Here is an 11,282-nt window from a genome sequence, read left to right as displayed (position 1 = left end):
GAAAACATCACTAAGCTCTTTGTTCTTTTAGAAATTAAGTTTTATTTTATTTTCAGATCCATATTCATTCCCTCCCACTTTTTATTTATTTATTTATTCATTCATTCATTTTTGTATGTATGTATGTATGTATGTATGTATTTATTTGCAGGGCAATGAGGGTTAAGTGACTTGCCCAGGGTCATACAGCTAGTAAGTGTCAAGTGTCTGAGGCCTTCTTTGAACTCAGGTCCTCCTGAATCCAGGGCCCCTGCTTTATCCACTGCATCACCTAGCTGCCCCCTCCCTCCCACTTTCTCCCCCTCGCTTCCCCTCCCCCACTGACTTGAGAAAGCAAGAAAAACAAAATCCTCTGTTATAACCATAGATAATAAAATAAAACAAATTCCTGCGTTGGCCAGCTCTTAGCTTCTTACAAAGGATGCTCTGATTGGTGTGGATTTGCCATCCCAAGAAAAGTGGACTTCCTCTCCCAATGGTCCTGAGCAACTCCAATACATAATTTATTAACAGTCGAGAATTTCAAATTTTTTTGGTTCAGTCTTTTCTCAGATTTCGTATTATCTTTCTCTACAGGAGGTACACTCCATCACCTGGGACAAGGGAAAACAAGACTTAAAGAAAATATACACATTCTCCCTTGACCCAGGGGATGGAGCTCCCCTCTCTTAGGGAGAGATTACAACATAGAACCAGAGCAAAGGCTGAAACAAAGAGATTTAAATTCCTCATTGCTACAGGTGTAAACCACCTCTCAGAGAAGCTTTGCGTCATTTATGCTCAGCACTTACAATGTAGGCCAGGGATGGAATTCAGAATCTCAGCATAGGTACCAAAAACTTCAACATCAAGTGTGCTGAAGTGGGAAGGAGCTCACCTCTGCCTATTTAATTTTTCTTGCTAGCTGGTGAAAAACCTCAGCTGTTCCTACACTGCTGAAGGGTTGCAAAGCATTATGAGCACCATCAAAATTCAGCGACCTAGAAGTCCCAACTACCCTTCCTTAGTTAAGCTCTAACATGTGCCCTCTCTGGCAGCCTTCAACTACCCAAAGAAACAACTAGGAGCCCCTCAGAAACCTGACCTCCCAAAAGCTAAACAGTAAGATCATAGGATCATAGATTTAGAGCTGAAACATTTATTAAACACCTACTATGTATCAGGCACCCTGCTAAGTGCTTTACAAATCTTTCATTTGTTCCTCACAACAACCCTGAGTTAGTGCAATTATTATTTCCATTTTACAGTTAGGGAAACTGAGGTGGACAGAGGTTAAGTAGACTTGTCCAGAGTCACACAGCTGAGGTGAAATTTGAACCCAGGTCCCCTCACTCCAGATCCTCACTTTTTTTTCCACTAAACTGTTCAGCCTTTAAGGTGAAGTCCCTTCATCCTCTCCTAGGATAAGAACTGGAGCGGCCCCCCATTGCTACTCTTGGGAATGCCCCAGGAGCACCAGGTACCTGAGTCACTGGCTCTAAGGTTTCAGGTGGCATCCGGGAATAGTTTCACAAACAGATGTAGAGCGGGCTCCTCTTGGACTGGACAGCACATAAGGTCAGTCAGCAAATCCACCCCTAAAAATAGGCTCTGGTTTCCAAGCTGGTGAGGTCGCCTGTGGGGCTCTGTGACATGCAATCGGGATACCTGCTCCCTCCGGTGCTCCTAGTTCTCACAGGTAAGCCAATGCAGGGGGGAAGGCTCAGCAGGGCTTCTGTCCAGCACCACTTGCGCATTTCCTCAGGGGGCTGGGAGGTAAAGGGAAGGAACAAATGTCACTTTTTCTAAGGGAATTTAGAGGTAAAATGTGGAGACACCCCCTCCCCCCAACACCCAAGTAATAGACGGCTCAGGAACAGAGAAGATAGGAGGATCAGGGGTTCAAAACTGTAGGTGTATAAGGCTCAATGGGAGCTCAAACTCTTGCTCATTCAGAGGTTCTTTGTCAAACAGGAGAACGCTGTCACAATGAACCAGACCTTTCTACTAGTATTATTACTTTGATCCCATTGCCAGAGTCCCCTTGGACATAGCCCTGAGTCTGCTTCTTTCCAGTGGCATTGTCCTAAGCTGAGACTTTCTTTGGGGCCGAATATTTCTCTTCCTTCCTCCTCTCTCCCCTCAAATCGGATCCTTTTAGTTCAATCCCCCTTTCTCCAGGATGAGATTGTAGTGTAAAGTTCCATGGGACCTTGTGAGACATGGGAGGTAACATTCTGCATATCAAATTCCTGTGCTCTCCTTTACACTTTGTTTCCTTAAATTGGATTCACTTAAAATAGATTCAAGGAATTTTTTTTTTAACATGAGTGCTACTGAATTCCAAATGTAAATAAGTAAATAAGAGTTAAAATAATTGTATCTGGGACGATCATTATACCTTAGATACCTTATTGTTATACCTTATATATGTATAGTACAGTAGAAAGAAAACAGAGGACCTGGGTTCAAATCCCACATCTGGTATTTACTATTTGTATGACTTTGCAGAAGCCACTGACCCACCTCCTCCTGCCTCAGTTTCCTCATCTGTAAAATGAATAGGGGCAGGCTCAGACAGGCTCTAAGGTACCTTCCAGCTCCAATCGGTGTTAAGTGACTTGCCCAGGGTCACATAGCTAGTAAGTGTCACATGTCTGAGGCTGGATTTGAAATCAGGTACTCCGGATTCCAGAGCCAGTACTCTATCCACTGAACCACTTAGCTGCCCCAATCTGAGGGCTTTTTGTACAGTGCCTTTACTCCTAAAGCTTTATTCTGATGATGACCTTATTATTATTTTTTTTGTGGGGCAATGGGGGTTAAGTGACTTGTCCAGGGTCACACCACTAGTAAGTGTCAAGTGTCTGAGGCCAGATTTGAACTCAGGTCTTCCTGAATCCAGGGCTGGTGCTTTATCCACTGCACCACCTAGCTGCCCCCTGATGACCTTATTTTAACCTGGTCACTTTACATAGTGGGAGTCTAAGGCTTGGGGGAGAATTGACTTTCTTGAGGTCACAAAAATAGGTTGATGGCTGCAGAGTAGAACCTGAAAGGACCATTGCACTCTAACCATGTAGCCACACCTGAGCTTGGCACCTGGTTCTCAGGAATAATTAATTCAATCAGGAAGCTTTCAGAACTGCTCTTCCCAATCCCTACCCTTTTCTCCTCTCTTTCCTCATTACCCCTCTATCAGAATCCTTGTGGTCTCAGCTCTTGGGAGACAGGTGTCCTGGAATCCCTGTTTCCCCACCAGAAGGCATTTTCCTGGGGGCTTTCTCTCACCGGGCCTTCTGTCCCAGGGTCCTTTCCCACATGCATTTGTCTTAAGATGATGGTTTGAGGACTCTTTCCTGCTACTTGTCAGCAGATGCTAGTTGTATGACCCTGAACAGGTCACCTAACCCTGTTTGCCTCAGTTTCCTCTTCTGTAAAGTGAGTAGGAGAAGGAATTGACAAACCACTCAATTATCTTTGCCAAGAAAACCCCAAATGGGGTCAGACATGACTGAAGTGACTCAACAACAACAACAATCCTGCTACTTTGCCCTAGGCTTCAAAATTGCTTTTTGTTCTCCATTGCCAGATCTCCCTGACTGTCCTATCCAGGACGGTGTCCTGTTCCCAGCCCATTAGATCACAGTGTCCCTTCAACTGTGACTTCAAAGCACTCCTGTACCTATAGCCCAATAGCCACCACGAAGGGATTGTCTCATAGCTCATGAATGTAATGATGTTTAGAAAAAGGAGGGAAACATTTAAGAAGAGAACAGCAAGCCCTCTTATTTAAAACAATTGATGTGAGTAGATACAGACACTGGATGTGTTGTATATTTTGTTTTTGTTTTTTTTTTTTTCCTTCAGCAGAATTTAATTAGAACTGAATTCTGTTCTGCCTTGAAGAAAATCACTCTGTTCCCTGTAAAATAACATTGCTCTCAGAAGACAAGGACATCAGTTTTGGAGAGCTTTGGCCCTCCTCTCTAGGGATGGGGCCTAAGAGAAGGGACATTATATGGGCGTTAAGCTGGCATGAAGAGCAAAGGATCATGGGATTCAGAGTTAGAAGGCTCCTTGGGGGGTTATGTAGTCTAGACATTCCTAACTCTTTTTTATCTGGGTCATGGACCCTTTTGGAAGTCTAGTGAAGCCAATGGCTCCCTTCTCAGAATAATGTTTTGAAATGTACAACATAAAATGCTTTGGATTAAAAAGGAAACCAATTTATATTGAAATGAAGATGTCTTTTTTTTTTCTCCACTCAGTTCATGCCCTCTCTGAAATATATTTAGGAACCACTACATCCCAGGTTAAGAACCTTTGATCTGGTCCAGTTGAAGTTAAATATTTTGCCCAGATTCCCCTAGGTATTAAGTGGCAGAATTAGGATTTGGTCACAGGTCCTCCTCTCATTCCAAAGCTAGTGCCGAGGGCCCCTTTGATGAAGGCAGCCTCTGTGCTGGCCACAGGAAGCTAGTCTCATTTGCCTGGGCCTAGAGGGGGAAATTGGCCCATACCTACTCCCTGGGGCTGCTCTGTCATCTCTCTGCTCCCTGGGCCTCACTATGCCTCCTTTTGGGTCTAAAGGTTTGAGTCCCAGAAAATGACAGAGAAGGCCAGAGCAGGGATCAGGCTCTTTGGATTCAGAAAGGCTTTCTGGCCTCTGATAGCCCTCACATGGGGGCTTGGAGCTCATTGTGCTTTTTTGCTAAGGACCCCCTAATGAGGCCCAGAGGGCAGACCCCCCTCCATGAACAAGAAGGTAATAGCTAAGATTCTAGGATGGAATCTAGGGTTTTGTGAAGCCCCTATAGAGGGCACTAAGGCATTAGGGACTAAGTCTGGAGGGTGCATTGCAGGTGAATTTCCATCATCAGTGAGCAGTTCAACATGTTCTCAACTAGACTGGGCTGACCCCAATGCAGCCACATTTCTCCTAAGCCTCTGCAGAGGGTCTGCTCAGCGTATGAAGGAACCTGTCACTAGTCAGGCTAGTGGGAAAATGACATGTTTCCATTGCCCAGACACTGAGTGAAGTTCATCAAATAAAGGGGCTGGAGCCTTTATAGAAACCACCTCTATGGATGCTCTGGCTGCCTATTTACCTCTAGTTACTCAGGTTTGCCAATTCAGAGTTAAGTTCACTTTTCCCTCTTTCCATCATCCCCCATATTCAATCAGTTGCCCAGACTAGATAGTTCTCTAATGACTTGAGGAGGCTCAAACATTGTCCTTTTTTTTTCCTTAGGGTTTATTTTTTTTAGTGAGGCAATTGGGGTTAAGTGACTTGCCCAGGGTCACACAGCTAGTTAAGTTTTAAGTGTCTGAGGCCGGATTTGAATTCAGGTACTCCTGACTCCAGGGCCGATGCTCTATCCACTGCGCCATCTAGCTGTCCCAAACATTGTCCTTTTGAATTTTTTTTTTTGGGGGGGTGAGGCAATTGGGGTTAAGTGACTTGCCCAGGGTCACACAGCTAGTAAGTGTTAAGTGTCTGAGGCCAGATTTGAACTCAGATCCTCCTGAATCCAGGGCCAGTGCTCTATCCACTGCGCCACCTAGCTGGCCTCCTTTTGAATATTTTAATAAGCTGAGATCTTTATTGCAATCCATTTGCGACAGTCCTTAAACCAACTTAACCAAATTAATGTTCTTCCATGAGAGTCTAGGCCTACCATGGCTGTTGAGCCCCCAGGGACTAGACTCACCCCCAAATTCATTATTATAAACATAACCAGGGACTCAAAGCTCATTTGCATAAGATTCTTCTCATTGGTGGAGAAGGATTCCTCAGGGTCTGCATGAGAGCTCTAGAGAGAAGAGACTGATCTTCTTCTGTCTTCTAGCTTTGAGGTTCCAGATTATCTTCAGGGAGAGGTGCCCGAAGGGAGAAAAAGACTCTTGTGTAGTAAGCTAGGGATAGAATACGACTGAGGTGCTGGCTACTGGATGTATCGGTGCCTTCCCTCTAAGGGATCTCTTTCCTGAAGACAATCTAGAACCCCAAATCTTCTGTATCAAAGGTGGAGGCCTGAAGACTTCTCTCTTCTCTCTCCACTCCTCACACAAGCATTGAGAGCCTACCTCCACTAATAAGAAGAATTCTATATAAATAGGGTTTGAGTCCCTGGTTTACACACACACACACACACACACACACACACACACACACACACACACACACACACACGATTTAAACCCCCCCCCCCATCATTTTATAAAATTGTCATAGGTAACCTGGTACCTTTGGTATTCAGGAAAGGTGATCACACTCCTAGAACCTTCAAAGTCTATCAGGGGTGACATTTTTTTTTTTAAAGAATCATCTGGGGGGCAGCTAGGTGGCGCAGTGGATAAAGCACTGGCCTTGGATTCAGGAGGACCTGAGTTCAAATCCAGCCTCAGACACTTGACACTAGCTGTGTGACCCTGGGCAAGTCACTTAACCCTCATTGCCCCACAAAAACAAAAAAACAAAAAAACCCCCAAAAAACAAGAATCATCTGGGTTGGTTAGTCTTCAGCCAGTCAGTCATGTCTGACTCTCCATGACCCCATTTGGGGTTTTCTTGACAGAGATACTGGAGTCGTTTGCCATTTCCTTCTGCAGTTCATTTTTACAGATGAGGAAACAGAGGCAAACAGGGTGAAGTGACTTCCCCAGGGTCACTTAGGTAGTAAGTGCCTGAGGCTGGATTTGAACTCAGGTCTTCCTGAATCCAGGGCTGGTGCTTTATCCACTGCACCACCTAGCTGCCCCGAGGTGAAGTCTCTGGAAGGAAAGGTTGTGGAGGGCTGTAAATGTAGATAGGCTTGTAGTTGATTCAAGAGGCAGTAGGGAGCCACTGAGGTTTCTTGAGCACAGAGTAACATGGTGCTCTATCTTCTGTGCCACCCAGCCACCAAGCCAATGGCAAGCTGCCCCTCTGCTCTCTGTAAAGGGATACATCTTATTTTTTTTAAAGTGAGGCAATTGGGGTTAAGTGACTTGCTCAGGGTCACACAGGTAGTAAGTGTGTAAAGTGTCTGAGGCCGGATTTGAACTCAGGTCCTCCTGAATCCAGGGCTGGTGCTTTATCCACTGCACCACCTAGCTGCCCCGAGGTGAAGTCTCTGGAAGGAAAGGTTGTGGAGGGCTGTAAATGTAGATAGGCTTGTAGTTGATTCAAGAGACAGTAGGGAGCCACTGAGGTTTCTTGAGCACAGAGTAACATGGTGCTCTATCTTCTGTGCCACCCAGCCACCAAGCCAATGGCAAGCTGCCCCTCTGCTCTCTGTAAAGGGATACATCTTATTTTTTTTTAAAGTGAGGCAATTGGGGTTAAGTGACTTGCTCAGGGTCACACAGGTAGTAAGTGTGTAAAGTGTCTGAGGCCGGATTTGAACTCAGGTCCTCCTGAATCCAGGGCCGGTGCTCTATCCACTGCGCCACCTAGCTGCCCCAAAGGGATACATCTTTGCACTTCTCTTAACACATTAACACCTCGTCTCTCACCTGTCTCCTGTGATTTCAACAACTGACTGGGCATTAGGGGTTTTAGTGGTGGGGGAAACCAACTAGATAAGAAGCAACTCTTGTCCCCCCAACAAATACAAAATAATTTTGGATGAAGTGAGGGAAGAGAGAATGCTGACAACAGGAAGAAGAGATTCGGGAAAATCATTATGCAGGAGGCAGCTCTTGTGCTAAGTCTCAGAGGGAGCTAAGGATGCCAGGAGGTGAATATGATGGGCAAGAGCCTTCCAGGTAAAACACAGGGGGCAGGAAACGCAACGTTTGTGTACAAGGTACAGCAGGTGGTGCAGGCTCATAGGATGGAATGTGAGGAGAGTGAGGTGAAGTCTCTGGTTTTTGTTTATTTGTTTGTTTGTGGGTTTTTTAATTAAAAATTTGTTTTTGGTGTGGGGCGAAGAGGGTGAAGTGACTTGCCCAGGGTCACACAGCTAGTAACTGTCAAGTGTCTGAGGCCGGATTTGAACTCAGGTCTTTCTGAATCCAGGGCTGGTGCTTTATTCACTGCACCACCTAGCTGCCCCGAGGTGAACTCTCTGGAAGGAAAGGTTGTGGAGGGCTGTAAATGTAGATAGGTTTGTAGTTGATTCAAGAGACAGTAGGGAGCCACAGAGGTTTCTTGAGCACAGAGTAACATGAGCAGTCCTGAGATTTGTGAATATTGATTTTGAAGTTTTGTACTCTTCCTCAGGGAATCACCAACCTCTACTGCTTATCTTTTTCTTCTGATCCTTACAGGATGATCCCTCACTTGATGGTGTCTGTGAATTTATAGCTTTCTTACTTCCCGCCTTCCTTCCTTTCCTGCTTGCTTGCTTCCTCTTCCTTCTTTTCTCTTCCTTCCTTGCTTTTTCTTTCTTTTTTCTCTTCTTTTCTTTCTTCCTTTCTTTTGCCTTTCTTCCTTCTCAAATATTCCCACATTTCCTTCCCCATATTAAATCTCTGACTACTATTAAACCTCCTTGTTTATAATTCTGCTCCATCCCAAAGCCTTCTCTTGTTTCTCCTCCCACTCCCCTCTCTCCCCAAGGGCAAGAGCTTGCAATTCACAAAACACACATGTGAACTTGAAGTCTAGCCAGGCCTAGAATTATAATGATTTTTTTTTTAGCTCAAAGGAAAGACTTCACATTTACATTTATCTCTATTCGCTTGTATCAGTACTTTGCCCCCTTCTGTTGGGTTCTAGCCTCGTTTAATTAAAAGTGCCTAATAAGGGGCAGCTAGGTGGCGCAGTAGATAAAGCACTGGCACTGGATTCAGGAAGACCTGAGTTCAAATCTCACTTCAGACACTTGAACTTACTAGCTTGTGACCCTGGGCAAATCACTTAACCCTCATTGCCCTGCAAAAAAAAAAAAAAAGTGCCTACCAATCATGAGAGAGAGAGAAGTCAATGTCTTAGCCCCTACCAACCAATACCATTGCTGCTAGATTGTTGTTTCAGTCACTGAAACTTAAATGATCATGAATAAGCAACAGGTAAATTGGATTAGAAAATGCATGGTAAAATCAAGAAAACACTAGACATTGGCATTAAAAAATATGACATTCTGGGGCAGCTAGATGGCGCAGTGGTTAAAGCACTGGCTCTGGATTCAGGAGTACCTGAGTTCAAATTCAGCCTCAGACACTTAACACTTACTAGCTGTGTGACCCTGGGCAAGTCACTTAACCCCCATTGCCCCGCAAAAAAAAAAAAAAAATGACATTCCAAACACTTCCCCGCTCTGGCCTTCCTTAGAAATTCCATCTCTCAGGTTGGTGTCCATTTTAACCTCGCTCAGGCTCTGTATCCTCCTTCATACAGGAGACATCCCAGAGTTCACCTCTTTACTCTCTACCCCCTGTCTCTCACCATTAGGGGGACAGAGAAGATGCTAGACATCACTGGCAATAGCTGCTAGGGAAGCAGGTGATCAACTTCCACCCAGGGGCTGTTCAAAGGTGATCCAACAGTGTAGCAAGCCCTAATGTCACTGCTATTTCCACAGAGGTTGGAACGGATCAGGATGACTGCCTCCATCATCCTGGGGTTCTGGCGGGCACTGTTCAGTCTCAGCAGGGCAGGAACCGAGAAGTTCCTCTTCTGCTTTGGTTTGAACTCTCCTGCTGACTTCACAACTCTTGTCAGGACACAATAGAGAGGGGTGATAAAGCTTCCTGGGTGAGGAGAAGCTACAAGAGATAGTTGGGGGCAAAAAGAAAAGGGGGTAGCTAGGTGGCACAGTGGATAAAGCACTGGCCCTGGATTCAGGAGATCCTGAGTTCAAATCTGACCTCAGACACTTGACACTTACTAGCCGTGTGATCCTGGGCAAGTCACTTAACTCTCATTCCCCCCCCCCCAAATAGATAGTTGGGGCTTTCAGAAATGTTGGTGGCCATTCCTCTGCCTAACTCCATCCCTCTCCCTAATGGAATCTATGTCACTACCTGTCATCATCACCTACTATCACCCTATTATTGGCAGCATCAGCACAATCAGCTCTACCCCAGGAGCTCAGCATTCTAGGAAGAAAAAAGTCAAATGAAGCCATGTATGGGTGTCAGAGTCCTGGCAGGGCACTTGGATGTCCTTCTTAGATATGCTTTAACATTCTAGTGTGTCAAGGGCTTTTTGGAGCCTAGATTGGTCATCCCACATTGCCCTAATGACACAAAGCTGCTGAAAATTAGACGACACTTTTTGTTGTTTTTTGTTTTTAGTGAGGCAATTGGGGTTAAGTGACTTGCCCAGGGTCACATAGCTAGTAAGTGTTAAGTGTCTGAGGTTGGATTTGAACTCAGGTCCTCCTGAATCCAGGCCGGTGCTCTAACCACTTCGCCACCTAGCTGCCCCTAGATGACACTTTAAAATGAATTGGTTTTATTGATCACAATAGCATCTATGTACATTTAAAAAAAACAGTAATATGCATTTGTACAGAGCTATTTATTTGGTCTACACAAAAGTACTCACTTATCTATTATACTGAATAATGTTGCATATTTTATTGAATCTAAACAGTCAATGTGACCCAGTGGTTAGAGAGCTGTACTTGGAGTCTAGGAGAACTGGGTTCAGTTCCCATCTGTGACACCATTTACTGGTGGGATGGCCCTGGGCAACTCACATAATTATTCTGAGCCTTGGTGTTCTCATCAGTAAAATGGGGACAATAATAGCAACCTACCTCATAAGACTGTTGTGAGAACCAAATGAGATAGTCCATATAAAGGGTTTTGCAAAACCACAAAGTGCTACATAAATATTATTTGCAGAAATGAGCTTTTGTTTTATTTTGGGGGGGGGCAATGCGTGTTAAGTGACTTGCCTAAGATCACACAACTAGTAACTGCCAAGTGTCTGAGGTTGGATTTGAACTCAGGTCCTCCTGGATCCAGGGCTGGTGCTTTATCCACTGCACCACCTAGCTGACCCCACAAACGAGCTTTTATTATCATCAAAGTTATCATATTTAGTGTACAAAATGGATTTATGGAGCCCTTATAATAACTCCTCGACTCCACCCTACTGTTACTACTCCCTCCAAAAATGAATTCTTGGCTCATAAGATAGGGAATCCCTGCTCCACAGCATATCTATCAGCTGAAAAGACTGGTTTGGTGAGAAATGAAAATGAGCCAGAACAAAGCAAGAAACTATGCAGGCAAATGAAGAGATGGCTGGTGGGAAAGTCAGTTAAGAAGTATTGGGGGAACTCTTAGTGCTAGACACTGCGCTAAGCTCTTAGGAAACAAAGAAAGGTAAAACCTTTCTCTGTCCTCAAGGAGATCACATC

The 11,282-nt window shown here is 44.8% G+C and overlaps 1 protein-coding gene across 3 annotated transcripts in view; it reads left to right on the top strand.

Moving 5' to 3' along the window:
- The first annotated feature begins 1,563 nt into the window (after positions 1 to 1,563).
- DUSP29 (dual specificity phosphatase 29) overlaps positions 1,564 to 11,282 on the top strand; it is a 49,011-nt gene continuing 39,292 nt past the window's right edge. For 2 of the 3 annotated variants that reach the window (XM_043986415.1, XM_043986416.1), the window contains exon 1: positions 1,564 to 1,678. In XM_043986415.1, the coding sequence (XP_043842350.1) occupies positions 1,633 to 1,678 (46 nt within the window). In that variant the 5' untranslated portion in view covers positions 1,564 to 1,632. The remainder of the gene's footprint in view (positions 1,679 to 11,282) is intronic. The other variant, XM_043986417.1, reaches the window with a different exon arrangement.

This window comes from Dromiciops gliroides, chromosome 2, assembly GCF_019393635.1.
Source record: "Dromiciops gliroides isolate mDroGli1 chromosome 2, mDroGli1.pri, whole genome shotgun sequence".
Taxonomy (NCBI): Eukaryota; Metazoa; Chordata; class Mammalia; order Microbiotheria; family Microbiotheriidae; genus Dromiciops; species Dromiciops gliroides.
The sequence above is the reverse complement of the archived record's forward strand: the minus strand, read 5'-3'. Positions and strand labels throughout refer to the sequence as shown.